Source organism: Marmota marmota, unplaced genomic scaffold (assembly GCF_001458135.2).
Source record: "Marmota marmota marmota unplaced genomic scaffold, marMar, whole genome shotgun sequence".
NCBI classification, from domain to species: Eukaryota; Metazoa; Chordata; class Mammalia; order Rodentia; family Sciuridae; genus Marmota; species Marmota marmota.
In genome coordinates this window covers 813596-830703 of record NW_025999949.1, presented here as the reverse complement: position 1 = coordinate 830703, position 17108 = coordinate 813596, and the positions used below count along the sequence as shown (strand labels likewise).

At 33.7% G+C, this 17108-nt stretch overlaps 1 protein-coding gene across 1 annotated transcript in view; it reads left to right on the top strand.

The window, feature by feature from the left end:
* The window catches only part of Stk3 (serine/threonine kinase 3), a 266131-nt gene that overhangs the window by 176280 nt on the left and 72743 nt on the right, over positions 1–17108 (top strand). The window contains exon 10 of the mRNA XM_048801896.1: positions 13227–13402. Within this exon, the coding sequence (XP_048657853.1) occupies positions 13227–13402 (176 nt within the window). The remainder of the gene's footprint in view (positions 1–13226; positions 13403–17108) is intronic.

Genomic DNA, 17108 nt, shown 5'->3' with positions numbered 1-17108 from the left:
AGAGCTAAAAGAATTTTCAGGTAAACCCCCTGCCTCATTAAGCTATTATCCGGTAAAGAGTTCTTCCTTTAAAAGTGTTATGCTGGCTTATGGTATGGTATGGTATGTTATGTTAAGCATACCTTTCATTTCATAGAGCAGACCTTCTGAAAATGTGTTCATTAAGATACATATTAAGTTGAGATTCTCTAATAAATATAGACAAACAATTTGTAGTATTCAGAAGTTTTGGAAAGTGTACATTTATCCTGAAGATATATTATTGGAGATCTACGGTAATATATTATTAGCTTATTAAATGCTGTGCAAGTAATGTAGAAGGGAAACCTGTTCAAAAGATTTACCCAGGCTTTAAGTTACTTAGCCATGAAAAACTTTAATGAGGAGGATTTCAGTGATTAACATCATATGTAATTAGTGTCTCAGAAACACATTTGGGGAAATGCTGTCACAGGAGTCCTCTAAAAGCTGCTTTCTTTTTGTTGTCATACTCACCTTGCACTTCTGTGTTCAAATTTGAGGCTGTGTTTCATTCTTTCAGTCACTCTTACTTTTATCCTTAATTCCTCTGCCGTAATGCCTTTCTTATTTGCCCTCCTGAAAAATTGATCTATTTGTCCATCTTCTCTGCATCTTCACACTGGTTTCTGAGTGGTACTGGAGAAAAATCTCAAATCTCTATAGATGAAGGCCACTGATTCAAGACTTTCAGCCCCATTTAGGCCCTCAAGACTTTCCCATAGGTCTATGTTTCTCTGCTCAACTCTTTCTCGTTTTGCAGAATGGCTATTTTAGACCTTCTAAATTTCCTGCCATCCCCCGCCATTAGTTTTAGTAGATGACCCTTTTTTCTACTTCATAGGGTAATGGTAAATATTTTTTTATAAGATCCTAGAGATGCTGTGTGGGTGTTTTTATGTGGACTTTAAAATAAGAAATATTGGAGTCATTCTTGATTTCTCTTTCTTCCTTCACCCTTCATTGTATTAACATTAACTCTCAATTATTCTAGTTGGTAAATATCAGTCCTCTTCTTATCATCTGCTATATTTCCTAGTGCAGGTCCTCATAGACTCTCACTTGTAATTCTTCTTAATGGATTGCCCTCCATGTTGGTTCCCTACTCTCCCTGCAGATCTCACCACGTCTCTCTGCTGTTTATAGCCTTCCAGTGACTCTGGTTGCTCTCAGGCTAAAGGCCAACATGAGTTGAATGCAGTACTTGCTCAGATCCCTGTTATCTTTTCTACTCTTGTGTCTCTTTATTCCCTCAGCTTCTTGGCTGTTACAGTGCTCTTTCTTATCTTTGAGCATTCGCACTGCCCTAATCCTTCTTTTTGGATTCCTGCTTCCTTGGCTGGCTAGTTCATCTTCTTAGGCTCAGTTAGGAGATTCTCAGCTGACCCTAGGTTAGGGATGGGACCCCTTCCCATGTGCTGCCATCTTACCTCATGCTTTTATGACACTCATCACACAGTATTGTAAGCACCTGCTTCTGTGTGGTTATCTATTTTTTTCTACTTTATTCCAATATCTAATAAAATATTTAGCATATTTATGTTCATTAAATATTTTCTGAACAAATGATGTGGCACAATGAAAAGAGAATGGAATCTGAAGTCAGGTCATTGATTATATATTAGTTAATCTTTATTGAGTTTTAGTGGTATATATCTGTGTATGTATGCATGTGTGTATGAATTTATGTAAATACATAAAGCAGAAAGCATTAAATGTAGTAGATGGTCAGTGAAAAGCCATCTCCCATCTACTTACCCTGTCAGTTTATCCTGAAAACAACTTGGGAAGCTGGAGCATCTGAAGAGCCGTGTCCAGCTTTGCTTCCTGTGCAGTGATAAAGGCCTGATTTTCCTAGACCTGTAGATACTAAGCCATTGAACAGCTCCATTTTCTCTTCTTGTAGTAGTTTCTTGCTCCCACCTCTTCCTGCCTCCTCCTGTACCTTGTTCCACATCCTTTTAGCCAGAAAAGAATCTGTAAAGAACTATGACCTACAAAATGAACTGAGTAGCGCAAACATAAATAAGAGGGATTTGAGATGTGACAACTCAAGGGCATTGTCAGAGAGTACTCAGCTTACCTGGCATCTCCTGAGTAGGAGTATATTTGATGATGTATATTGAGATTACTTTAGGTGAGAGACTATTCCACTATTTGTGAAATTTGACATCTCTTTGAGCAGATGGGAAGAGTACCAACAATAAAGTTGCCTTTTTTTGTGTGGAAAGGGGAAAAATAATGAATTTCTCAACTTATAGCTATCATTAATTGAGGGCCTTCTTTCGGGCCAAGCATTGTGCTTAGGACTTTGTATGCATGGTCTCATTTATTCCTCACAAAGATCCTGTTAAATAGTACTTCACCACCATTTACCATGTTGAGTACCTTGTTCAAGATTTCTTAGCAAATCAGTGACAGAAGCAGCATACAGACCCAGATTTGACATGAAAATCACATCACTATTCAGTGGCTGGTGAGCTGGATGTTCCTCTTTTGGAGGATTCTAGAACATCTGTGAGTCTTTAGGAAAGATCAGGATCATTATAAATTAGCATAGGTTCCCAAAAACAAATCAAGCCAGAATAATATAATGTCCTTTTTTTAATATCATTGCTACACTACTAGATCAGAGAAAATTCAGGGCATAGATGTTGTGTCTTAGAACCCAGGAAAACTCTTCAACAGGTCTTTAATGATATCTGTTAATGACATATGTAGCTTGACCCAGCTGTTAACACCCAAATGTACATATATCAGAAGGGTTTTTGTTTTTTTTAGAGGAAATAGAAACTCCTGTAGGTATTTTAATCATAATAGATTTAAGTCAGAGCTATATTTGTTAACAAAATCAGTGGAATGGTTGAGGGAGAAGGTTATATAGGCTAAGCTTGTAGGACTGACCTCCACAAAATTACAAAAGTGAGCTTGTATGGAGCTGCTCTGACTGACACAAACAGGAATTGCAATCCAGAGGCTGTCATTGACACTTAGTGAGTGGAGTAACATAGATTGAAATCAACCTCATTGCCATTCAGAGATTAGAAAGCTACCAGAGCTACTTTATCCCCTTTTCAGCACTTGTGAAACTGGTGACTAGATGCTGGAATACTGATATAAAAACCTCAAGGTCCCTTTGACTGTGCTTACCAGAGGAAATAACTGAAACAATATGGCCTCTGCTTATTTGCTAACTTTCTTGCATTTACTCAGAACTCTAAGTTATAAGGAATTCTAGGAAATGTAGTATTTGTTTAGCTTTCCAACCTGTATAGTATGAAGGCTGATCAGAGGTAAGTGACTTTGGTTGCTAAATTTCTGTCGAACACAGAGTTAAATAAGTTGTTTTCAATGAAAAAGTTTCTCACAGTGTGTCACAGAGCCTAGGCCTCAGCCCTGGCTAGCTCAACATTTTTTATAGATACTTGGATGAAGCTCTAGGAGAAAGTCCACCAGAATTGCAAATGACAAGAAGTGAAGCAAAATAAAAATACATTATAAGATAGAATCAGATTCTTAAAAGATCTTCATGAGCTAAAGCAGTGGACTTGATTTACAAGATGAACTCTGCTCTTGGATAAAAATAACTAACCTCAGAAATGTATATCATAGCAGTTCCCCTTCAGAGATGCTAGTTTTACAGGTTGGAGCAGAGCCTGGGCATCTCTGTTTAAAACCTGAATTAAACAAGTAGCAGCAAAAACTCTAAAAGTACTTCTGAGGTACAACTAGGACTGATAACCACTTCTTAGTACAAGGAAATAACATCTACTTTGTAATCTCTGGGGCCAGAACTCACATTATATTTAGAACCTACTTGGAGTATTTATCAATGATGGAGACACCCCGGAACACACTGAACAGAGAAGGACCTTGATGGTGAAGTAATAAATTTTTGTATTAAGAATAGGTGGAGAGTCTGGCATGCTGGTGTACGCCTATAATCACAGGAACTAAGGAGGCTGAGGCAGAAAGATCGAAAGTTCAAGGCCAGCCTCAAAAACTTAGCAATGTCCTAAGATCTTAAAAGATCTTCATGAGCTAAAGCAGTGGACTTGATTTACAAGTTACAAGGAATTCTAGGAAATGTAGTATAAAATAAAAAATAAAAAAAATTTAAAAAACAAGGGCTGGGGATGTTGCCCAAATGACAAGGTCCTTGGATTCAATCCCAAGTACCAAAACAACAACAACAACAAAAAAAGGTGGAGAAACAATTGGTAAAATTTAGCCTTCATATTCTTTACTTACATTAACTTTTTATAACTGTTTATTAATTACTGATTGCTAGATTAAGAAATTTTAATTGGATATACATTTTTTAAATTTCTTTTTGTGTACATATAATATATAGGGATTTACAAAGTATGTCTCAGTTGCCAGGCATGGTGGCACATACCTAATATCCCAGCAACTTAAGAGTCTGAGACAGGAGGATTATAGGTTTGAGGCTAGCCTGGGTAACTTAGTCCCTATCTCAGATAAAATGAAAAGTTGGACTAATGTAACTTAGTGGTAGAAGCTTGCCTACTGTGTGCAAAGCCATAGTTTCAATTTTCAACACCACAAAAAAAAAATCAGTTTATTTTGGTTAGCATGTATAGAGACAGTTTCACTTAATTAGTAAAAGAGAGTAAATGGGATTCTTCTTTACATTTTTAGGAGTTTTTTCTGGAAATAATAGATTGATTTTGAAAGATTTAAGAGAGACACCAAGAAGGAAAGACTGACCATTGAATATTGCTGCTCCCTAGTTTATCTAATGTCCCTAGGCACAGTGCAGTTTGTCCTGGGCATCCACTTCTAAGTTTGATGATTTGCGTAGTCAATCTTCTTTTTTTCTCTCCAAGTTCTTCTAAAATCTATTTCAGAAAAAGTATTAGATACATAGGTATAATGTATGAAATGTTCATGAAATAATTTTTCCCCACGATTACAAAGTCTTGAGCTAAACAAGTAAATCAGAAGGGATAGAGTGTTCGGTGCCAAGAAATAATCACCAAGGGGAGAAGAGTGGGAAGAAGTATTATATTTCTTCTACTCCTAGAGATCTTACCATTCTTCCTGAAAAAACAATCAAACAAACAAAAAATGCTTATATAACTAGTAAATTAATCCTACCGGGACATGGCAGTAAAAGTGTCAGTAGTAAACAGGTCCCTCTTGCAACAGGATGCAAATACCTATAGTATTTTCAGGCAATTAGGAACATTTGTTTTCTTCTTCAGAAGTACTAGCTATCCAGCATCCGTGTGGCTACAGTGAGTTGGAGCTCCTTGGAGGAATGCAACATGGTCCACGCTTCTATGTTCCTGTGTCTGTGGGATGGTTAATGAAGTATGACCCAGTTTAGTCCTATCATTGTATGACTTAGTAGGGTATCTGATTTACTACCTCAAAGCACAGGAAAGCATTTAAATATTAGTTCTTCTTGTGCATGAAAATCTCTTTCTTGCAAAGAACTCTGAAGAAAGGACTTCTATAGACACAGGCAAAACATTTTAATGTTTATTACTCACACAGGAAATCACTCCTTTTATTTAACTAAAATCCTGGACTTCAATTTGTCTGTTTCCTTCTATTTTGCTCTCATTGGAGATGGAAAACAGCTGGTCACTATTTTATGTGTAAGAACCTTTCAAATATACTCAGATATTTATTAAATTGTTCTTCAGACTTTTCTTTTCCTGACTGGATAATTTCAGTCCCTTTAACCTTTGTTCGGGTATTATTTTCTAAGCTTTTAATCTCTTTTTTGACTAGCCTCTGGAACTTCTCCTTGTCATATGTATCCTCCTTTGTTTTAAAATATGATCTGATGAAGTTAGGGGAAAAGATGATGTCAGTAGCTTCTTTATTAACATCCTGATTTTTAATATGTATTCTCTTTACTCTTGGGAGCAAAGGAAAAATTTCCAAGATCATTAGTCAGGTAGAACACCTATATCTTAAAATATTTTTAGAAGAACATTAATAATTAAGGAATATTCATAAATATCTTTGGTGTTGGTACATATTATATTTATGTTATAATTACTATTTCTTTCTTTACACTTGAATGTCTGCCATAATCATGCTAAGAAATTACATTTTGTTGAAGTATTTTAAAATTTCTTTGTATATTAAAATTTTCATGAAGACTTCACTTGTTTAGAAAACTTGCAAATTAGGAAAGTTAATGAATAATTGTGGATGGATTGGCATATTTTGTAAGGTATTGTATTCCACACAATATAGTATCCTTGGGAATGTTTTAAGGAATTCATGAAGGAGATGGGACAACATCCCTTTTCTTTAAAATTTCACCGCACAAAGGGAATGAGTAGTGCTTATTTTATTATTAATTTTTTTTGTACAAGCAAGAAAGTTGAAAGAATTGGGCCAAATTTGAGAAACTGGCTAATTTTGAAAATACATTGATTATCAGAGTAAAATATATTTTTATAAGCTAGGATCAAAACTTAACTGCAGTTTGAGAAATTGATGTCAGTATTATGTGACGATTCTTTCTTGTGTTTAAAAAAAGTATTTGCCATAGCAACCACAATCACATATGACAGTGGTTACTATCTTGAGATTTCCTGCTTCATTCTCCCATGGAAGGGCCCAGGATTCCTTTTTTTTTTTTTCTTTTTCTGTTAAATAAATTGCAAGTTTAAGACATCATCCTCTCTGTCCCACTTCTGTGAATATGTATCTCCCTGGAAACTAAACTGTACACTGTGGCATGTATTTCGTATTGTATAGTTAAATGTTACTGGGCAGTTACAGCTGCCCCCTCTCATTAGCTTTAAAAACAAACTTTTAATCTATTCCTCTTTATAAATTTTTTAAAAATTATTTTTTAACCTTTCTTTGTGTATAACAAAGACACATTCTAAATGTTAATACTAGGTTTTAAGTTAATCAATTGGAAAATATTTAGAGATAAGCACATACATTTGAATAGCAAATTATATATAGGCATATTTTGAGTAAAATTATCTTGTTATAAAGTCATCCAAAAATAAAAATTAATGGGGGCTGGGGCTGTGGCTCAGGAGTAGAGCACCTGCCTTGCCCATGTGAGGCACTGGATTCAATCCTCAGCACCACATAAAAATAAATAATTAAAGACATTATGTCCATCAACAACTAAAAAAAATGTTTTTAAAAATTAATGGAACAGACTGCCTTTTGTTTGATGTTTAGACTTTTAAAACTCTTTGTAAGAATGTTTATTTCTAACCTAAGAATAGATAATTTTCCAAACTTTTGAGTGTGTAACCCATGAGGCATTTTACCATCGATTTTTAGGTCAGCCAGTAAAATGTCCATAAATTTGTCTGAAATGTAGTGACAATTAAACTACTATGTGGTTTTCTTTTTATAATAGTGGATTTCAAATTTCAAGTCAGGATGTTCTTGCAACAAAATCTTCATTCCTGCTCCTTCTTCCTACACCTTCCACTTGTGAATAGAAATGTACCATTTAAATGCTGAACTTGGCTGCGAGTACCAGAAAACCCAAGTAACAGTAGTTTAAATAAATTAGGATTCATTTCTTTTTTCACTTAACAAGAAATCCAGAAGCAGAGTGTTCTGCACTGAGAAAGTGATTTTGTGAAGTCATTAGAGAGCCTTTCTATAATTCCTTTTTAGGGTGTTACTGTTATCCTTCTGCTTACAGAATAAATGCTTATTCTCCACACTGCATTCCAGGCAAGAAGAAAAAGCAAGAGATAGAAGGGGTGGTACCTCAATCAAGAAAACAGAACTTTCATAGAGACTCTTATTTTATGTATCATTGGCCACAATTTTATTAGATGGCCACTCTACCCATAAGAGATGCACTCTTGCTATGGAAAAGAGAGGTTATAGATTTTAGGAAGACAGCTGTTTTACTCTGAGAAGCTTTTGAAAGTAGCTCGTAGAAGCTCATAGAATAGAAGCTCCTGATTAGGATAGTGTTAGAAGCAGGCCCATGACTACTAGGGTTGGGAAAGTAGATTTCTGGAATGAAATTTCCCAGTAATTCCTTTTTGTTCAACCTCAGAGATTGGTCTGCCTCTGCCCTTTGTGTTGCCACTGTTGTCAAGTTTCTACTTTGCTGACTTGTCTCAGAACAGAATACTATCTTTATTTCAGTCTTCTCCCTATTTTATCTCCAAAGGAAATACCTCCTGAGCCCATCTTATTATTTTTGTGAAAGTTTTTATAAAATATGAAAAGTTTTTCCCACTTTATTCCCAAAATAAAAATAAACAAATTTTGAGATTTATTTTTCTCCTCCTTTCCAGTGCATACTACTGCTTTTAATGTGTAGGTCATACTAGAGTAGTTGTTTTATGTTATTTTCTGGTAGGAAAAAGTTAAGTCTTCCATTTATTCCTAAAATGCTATGGGTGTATTTTCTCTGACTCAAATATCTGAATTAAGGGTCACTGGTTTATCAAAATACCCCTGACTCATTATGGTGCCAGGATATTGGTAAATATCCTAGATGAAGAGTTTCCCTACCTTCGACTTGAAAAGAAAACAAAGAGGCCATAACTAGAATCTTTGCAGTGAAGCCAGTGGTAGGTGGAAGGGAAAAGTAGTAAGAGCAATGTGGTCCTGGCCTTGTGTGGAGAGAGGAGAAAGATTCGGGGTAGGGACAATGGTTGTGGAGTGCTGTTTTCTAAAGTGGATTAGAAGTGCCATTTGTATGTGTCCCTGTTTGTTTTCCAAGGCCCTTGAATTTACTTTTTAAAAAACCTATCTAGAAATATACTTTAGTGAAACATTTCTATTCCTTTGTCAGTTGATAATGGTGATCTTCATGGGTTTCTTAATTTTCTGAGTTAGTTTCTCTCAAATCCCATTTTCCCTGTCCTCTGATTCTGACTTTTCTTTATAACATTAATAACCCTTATTGTACTGAAAGTTCAAGTTTATAGATGTCTTTATGTGTATTACTCATTTTAAGACTTTCTGATGCAAATCAGAATTTAGGAATAAAATGTAATTCCATTACAGAATTACTCTTGGACTGGGAGTGTAGCTCAGTTTATTTTGTGTCTAGCAGGCATGGTGCCCTAGGTCTGATCCCCAGTTCAACCAAAAAAAAATTACTCCTCTCTTAAGAAAGAGAAAGGGGCATGTGTACAAGCATGCAAAAGAAGAAAAGAATATTGCTCAAATGATTTCTTCATGGGATATCTCCTTACCACTTTGACTTGATTTTCTTAAGTATTTTGTAGAAAGTTTGTTAAGTTTAGCCACACTTCAATATATTTTCCCCCTTTTTCCCATAAAATGGGGCAGATGTGTAGAATAACCAAGGTTAAATTTCTGAACACTATTTTGGAATAAAAGGTTGCCATAGAAACAAAATTTTCATTCTGGAGATAGAGAAATATGTCTTATTAATCATGAGGCCCAAAGACAAATCAAGGATACTTAAAAATCTGTCATTGGATTATTTGTGTCCTGTCCAAATGTCAGTCATAAAATCTTGTCAAATTAACTACTTCCTTCCCTTCTTCTGTTTCTTTCTGGGATTTCAGGAAGCAAAGTTGAAGTTGGACACCATAAAAACAAAATCTTGATTTTTTAACATATTTATTGATTGTTGAAATAGAACACCTTGTCTTCTGCAAATATATATGAGATATGTATTTCCATTCTTAACATATTAGTAAAATTTTTTCTGACCAGTAATTTAAAGGTAGCTTTGGCCATTATCTTGATGAACTGTACGAAAGGAGCTTTTGTTTGGTTGGTTAGGTTTTTAAAATTTATTTTATTTATTTTTGCATGTGAAATATGACGATACTCTGTTTATAGAGTTTGCCACAAATACTGTTGCTTTATACTATTCTAATTTTGAGTAACTCAGTATCTTTTCAATTGGTATGATATGGGTTCCATATATTTTATCACACTTATATTTAAGCACTCTAACACCTGGAATTAGAGAATGGGTATTTAGAGAAAGAGTTATATTGAGAATCATCTTCTATTTTTCTAGTACATGCATATTCTGAATATCATATTCTTCTTGATTCTACTGGGACAGTTATTCTAATTATAATAATATCTCAAGTATATTATCACAGTACAGTTGATAGCAGTAGCTTCCACCAATTCAAAAATAATGATCAAAAAACACATAGCATCTCATAGCTCCTTTTCAGGTTTATAGAGATTGAACTTCTGGGTAGATAGAAACATCATTGATAGTCAGAGGTATCTTATTTGTGAAATTATTCAGGGTGTAGGTTCCTGTATTAGGGATCTTGCAATTTAATGAAAGGCTAAGACAGAAACAAGACATCATTATCCAAAGTATATGTATGAAGACATGAATTAGTGTGAATATACCTTATATTCAACCAAAGGTATGAAAAATCTTGTTCTTTATGTGTAATAAGAATTGTGATGCATTCCACTGTCATTTATTTTTAAAAATCAATAAAAAATGAAATTAAAAAGATGTAATTCAGATTTTGAAAAAATTAAATAAGCATATTACTAATAGTTATATTATTCACGCATCTACTTTGTGTCATGATTCAGTTGATCAGAATTGAAGCTCATCCATCAAAATACCCACAAGAAAATGTAAAAGGTTTCTGTGTAGATATTAAATTAAGATCACTTGCAAATAAAGATCTATACATATATAGAAAAAGACTTAGTTAACTTAAATTGATGGTTAACTTAAAATCACACAGTCAGCTGTGTGTCTACGATATATTTGTATACCCATGATTGTAACACATAATTCCCAATAACTAAAAGATAAGAGCAACCCAGTGTCCACTGACAGATGAATAGATAAGCAAAATGCGATGTAACATACACAGTGGAATATTAGTTATCCCTGAAAAGTAAGGAAATTCTGACACATAGTACAACATGAATCAACCTTCAGGATATTATGCTAAGTGAAATAAGCCAGTCCTAAACAAAAGGAAATACTATAATGATTCTACTAATATGAGGTAGAAAGTAGCGAGATAAAAAAAAGAAATAAAATGGTAGTTGGCAGGGGTTAGGAGAGGGAAAATGGGGAGCTTTTGATTAGTGGGTACAGAATTTTAGTTTTGTAAGATGAAAGGAATTCTGGAGGTTATATGTAATACTACTGAAAAAGTAATACATAAGTAGTAATAAAAGTAATATTAATACTACTGAACCATATACTTAAAAATGGTTAAGTGTTATTTATGTGTATTTTACCACAATAAAAATGGAAAAGTAATTTAGTGTCTTCACCATTTTTAACTGTACAGTTCAGAAGTATTCAATACATAATATTGTGCAAACACCACCACTATCCATCTTCATACTTTTTTGTGTGTCGGGAGATGGGAGGTCAGTACTGGGGAGTCAATCCAGGGCCTCACGGGTACTAGGGGGGCACTCTTATCACTGAGCTACATCCCCATCCCTTTTCATTTTTTGATTTGTGATGGAGTCTTGCTAAGTTGCCAGACACTGGCCTCAAACTTGAGATCTTCCTGCCTCAGCCTGCCAAATAGCTGGGATTATACATAAGGATCTATACATATATAGAAAAAGACTTAGTAGAATTAAAAACATCTAATGATTAACTACATCTAGCTATTCCTCTCACCTTCTAGAATTTCACCTTCTTGAACTGAAACTCTACCCATTTAAATGTTAACTCCCCATTTTCTGTTCTCTCTGGCTTCTTGGACTCTGTCTGATTTTGACTTCTCTAGGTAGTTATTCTAAATGAAATCATGCAATTTTTGTCTCTTTGTGACTGGCATATTTCCATTAGCATAGTATCCTAAGTCTCATCCATGTTGTAGCATGTGTCAGAATTTCCTTCTTCACATTTTGCTTATCCATTCTGTCAGTGAACAGTTGGGTAGTTTCTATGTTTTAGTTAATGTGAATAATGCTATAAAAGAACATGAATGTACAAATACCTCTATTATCTCTTCATGACCCTTTTTTAATCTTTTGGGTATATAAAAAAATTTAAGATGGTACATTTTATTTTATGTGATTTTTACCACGGTTTAAAAAAGAAAAACACCTGCTCCATTAAGTCAATAAAAACTTTGTTTGATAAGAGAAATCATGTCATTTTTAGGCAATGAGATAAAATTTTTTTAATGAATAAATGCTATCATTACCATTTTCCCTTGTGTCCTCACCTAAGCAAACTCACCTACACTCCAGTTCTGCCAAATGACATACACAGAAATCTAAGAGCCAGGGAAAGGAAAGGGCAGAAGGGATGCTTGTCTGACAATTCCATCTTCCTCATCTCACTCTATTTTTTTGTTGTTGTTGCTGTTAGAGAATTTCAGATTCTTGCATTTACCACAGAAAATAGGTATCAGTTCCAATTCATTCTATATTCCTAAAGATGTTTTTGGAATTGCAGTCTTTTGACCAGAATGACCTTATATCATACTCAGCCAGCAGTGTTACTAAGTTGTCATAGTAGTACTGGTAGTTTTAAGCTAAACTGGTACTATTGCAAAAAGCATTTTTTTTTCTTTTTTTTATTGGTTGTTCAAAACATTACAAAGCTCTTGACATATCATATTTCATACATTAGATTCATGTGGGTTATGAACTCCCATTTTTACCCCAAATACAGATTGCAGAATCACATCGGTTACACATCCACATTTTTACATAATGCTCTATTAGTAACTGTTGTATTCTGCTACCTTTCCTATCCTCTACTANAAAAAAAAAAAAAAAAAAAAAAAAAAAAAAAAAAAAAAAAAAAAAAAAAAAAAAAAAAAAGATGATATTCTGCTGAAAATCTGAAATATTTCTATAATCTGAGAATATTTTAGATCTATTTATCAGTTTAATTTTTATTGGGTTTGGATACTTTTTTAAATGTATGTTTTATTTTACTTTGTTCTTCATAAATTGATATGTTGGCTTTGATTTTGTGCAGTACTAATTTATTATATGGCTCAATTTAAAAAATCACACTTCAGCTGGGCATGGTGGCGCATGCCCATAATCCCAGCGGCAAGCTCGGGAGGCTGAAGCAGGAAGATCAAGAGTTCAATCCCTGGTGCAAAAAAAATAATAAAAAAATAAAGCTGAAGATGTGGCTCAGTGGTTAAGTTACCCTGGGTTCAATCCCTGGTACCAATAAATAAAAAATCACACTTCAAAAAAGATCATACATCTTTAAATGTAAGAGCTTATGCCCTCCTTATGTTCTTTGTTTTCCTAAGGAAATGCAACTTCACCACAAGTACAAAGACCATCTTTCATGGACTACTTTGATAAGCAAGACTTCAAGAATAAGAATCATGAAAACTGTAATCAGAACATGCATGAACCCTTCCCTATGTCCAAAAATGTTTTTCCTGATAACTGGAAAGTTCCTCAAGATGGAGACTTTGACTTTGTAAGTACATTTGAATTCTTCCACTTATGTTTTTTACATTTGTATTTTATCATCACATCGAGACACATAATTTATAAATACAAATTATGGACTATTAATATTTAACATATAGCCATGTGTATGAGTAGGGAAATGGTGAAATTGTAGTTTGTTTGCAGAAAGATTTTTACAGAGAACATAAATAATTGCTTATAGTTAAATAAATCATGGCTCAAATTCAGAGAAATATGTAGGATTTCTTAAAACTAAAATGACAACTATTACAAAAGAATTTTTCAGTAGTGCGAATATGAGATACTTCTGACTGTAAACTCAGTTACCAGAATAAAAGATGAAAAAGTATTTATGACATACACTTTGAAAAATTTGCTTTGAAAGCATCTGAATTAGTTTCTACTTGAGTGCTAATTCTGCTTGGTTTGTCAGAAATAATAGTCCTGGACTATATGTATTTAGGTCACATATAAGCTTCAGTTAAAACTGCCTTATCGCCTATTATGTATTTTTCTTTATTTCTTTTGCCCCACTATTATTTATTTCTTTTAAATGGTGCAAGGAATACAGATACTCAGTTTTAAAGCAACTGTTTGCAGAATTTGAAAGAATAGATTCTCAAAATAAATTCTTTAATGGAGTAAAATTTTTTATGAAGTAAATTTGTGTAATTTTTAAATAATTTTTTACTTTTGATAGTATTCTGGAAGTTTTTTTCCAAATAAAATTGTAATTTTTTATATTTATTAAATAAACACAGAACCTGTAAGTAAGTAAAAATTTAGATACATGCATATCTTTAAAATTCAAGCCATTTTGCCTAGATATCATGATACCTCAATTCTTTGAGATTTGGAATGTTTTTAAGTTTAAATACTTTTCTCCTAAATAATGTGATTATTTGAGTTTTCTAATAATGTTATGATAAAATTTAAAAATCCATCCTCAAAAAGTTTAGTAATAATTACTAGCAAATCTTAGTGTAAATCACAGGTTGTAATGCCTGTTTACCGTTTTTTCAATATTGAAATAAGAAATTAGGAAAAAATCTGCATTTTTTTAGTTCTGGTAAGATTTCATTTTAAGTTGTCTACTTTTTAAAAAAATTATAAATTATTTAGTATGCTGACATTCAAGCTTTAAATAATTCATGAACATGATGAATAATGTAGAGTACTTAGCATCAAAAACTCTGTCTTGTCTCAGTTGGAATAAATCTTAATAGCCTCTGGGAAATGGTTTGAAATGAGTGAGCTATAAGTAATGAATAAATTATCATAGTTAAGAAAGAGCAAATAAAGTGATTTAATTCAGTTTCAGTTATTCTTTGCTACCATCCCAAAACTTAATGGCTTAAGATAACTATTTTATTTGCTCACTTTTTTGTGGGATAACAGTTTGGTCAGGTTTAACTGAGTAATCCTTCTTTCTCAAGTGGTTGTACTGATCTGCCACCTTGACTGAGGCAGTTGTATAGTTTTTCTAAAATTACCTGCTCATGTGTCTGGCAGTTGTGCTAAGTGTTGGGTAGCTCATATGATCCCATTGAGGTTTTTATGTGGCAGTAACAGCCTTCTGAGAGCTTGAAAACAGAAGTTGCAAGGCCTCTTGATCCCAGTTTAGAATATACATGCTGTCCATTTACAGTAGCATTAAAAAGAATGAAATATTCAGGAATGTTTCTAACCAAGGAGGTGAAAGACTTGTACATTTAAAAACTACAAAATGTTGCTGAAAAAAGTTAGAGAATATGTGAAAAGACAAGACATCTCCTATTCAAAGACTAGAAGACTTAATATTATTAAGATAATAATACTTGGGGCTGGGGTTGTGGCTCAGTGGTAGAGCGCTTGCCTAGCATGTGCGGTTCCCTGGGTTCAATCCTCAGTAACACATAAAAGTAAAATAATGGTATTGTGTCCAACTACAACTAAAAAATAATATTTAAAAAAATATATTAATACTGCCCAAAGTGTTCTACAGATTCAATATAATCTACATCAGAATCCTAGTGCTTCTGTAAAAATAGAAAAATTCGTGCTAAAATTGATTTGGATTTCCACAGTACCCTTTATAGCGAACACAATCTTGGAAAAGAAAACAAAGTTGAAGGTCTCATTTCCTGATTCCAAAACTTGCTACAAAACTGCTCTAATGAAAACACTGTGGTATTGGCATACAGAGTAACAGGTATACCAGTAGAATAAAATAGAGAGCTCAGAACTAAATCCTCATATCTGTGGTCAAAAAATTTTGAGAAAAGTACCAAGATCATTCTTAATTAACACCTGAGGAATTAACTTATGAAGTTATTAAAAGTTACAGTGCATAATCATAAACCCATTGTTTTTAGACCTCTGGTGGGAATGTTAGCTGGCAGTGGCAGGGAACAAGTAGCAGAGCAAACTTCTCAGCTCATGACCAGAAAGCAAGAGAGAAAGAGAGGGGCTGGGTCTCTCAATTCCCTTTGTGGGCATGCCCCCAATGACCTAAGATTCTCATACTAGATCCCACTTCTCAAACATTCCACCAGTTTCCAACAGTACCAGCCTTTAATGCATAGGTCTTTGGTGACATTCAGCATCAAAATTATAGCACCATTCAGTGGGTAAAGAACATTTTAAATAAATGGTTCTGGGAAAACTGGATATCCACATGAAAAAATGTAGTTCAGCCCTTCCCATACTTTATATACAAAAAATTTACTCAGTGGATCAAAGATCTAAACATATGTTTTTTTAAAAAAAATTAATGTAATGTATATTTTACCACAATAAAAAAAATAAATTCATAAGTTGTGTCATTGTTGCATATTATGTTAGTCAAAATATGTCAGAAAGCCAGTCCAGATTCAAGGTATATGGATATAAATTTCACCTCATTTTGGGAAAAACAGCAAAGTCACATTTGCAAAGGGCCTTATGAAATGGAAGAAATGATGGCAATTATCTTTGCAAACAATCTAATAGAAAATGTGATAGACTTCAAGAGAAATTAGAATATTGAATTCAGAAGATGGAAGGACTTTAGTGAGTTCGATAAGGGTCATTTCAGTACCCTACTTTTAAATTTTTTTATATATGTGCACACAATATTTTACATGTAGCCTTCAATTGTCTCTCTTAAATTTATTCAAGTTTTGTTAGTCTTTTTTTCCCAATGGCTAGCTCTTATTTATTTGTTTGATTGATTGTTTATTCCAGTGCTGAGATCTAATCTAGGACCTCATGCATGCCAGGCATGTGCTCTACTACTGAGCTACAGCCCCAGACCAGCCAGCTACCTCTTATAAGTAAATTCTGGTAATGTTTTCAGCCTAATATAGATTTTGGAGACCTTTTATCTTGGAATCCCAAAATTTATTAGAAAAATTAAGCTAATATAACAAATGTACTACTTTGTGCTTTTACTCATAGGCTAAGCACTATGGGTAAAAATAAATTTTATACATATTTATTTATCAAGAAGTGTTAAGTTGTGATTCAGAGTTATAATTTTGATTTGGCATAAGAGGGGAGTTAGTAAAGGGGATGGAGTAATCTATGAAATTATAATATGGTGAGAGACTATATCTGGATAGCATAAGCCAGGTGAGGTGGCACACACCTGTAATCCTAGCAGTTCCTGAGGCTGAGGCAGAAGGAGCAAAAGTTTGAGGCCAGCTCAAACTTAGCAAAACTCTATTTCAAAAATAAAAAGGACTAGGGTTGTA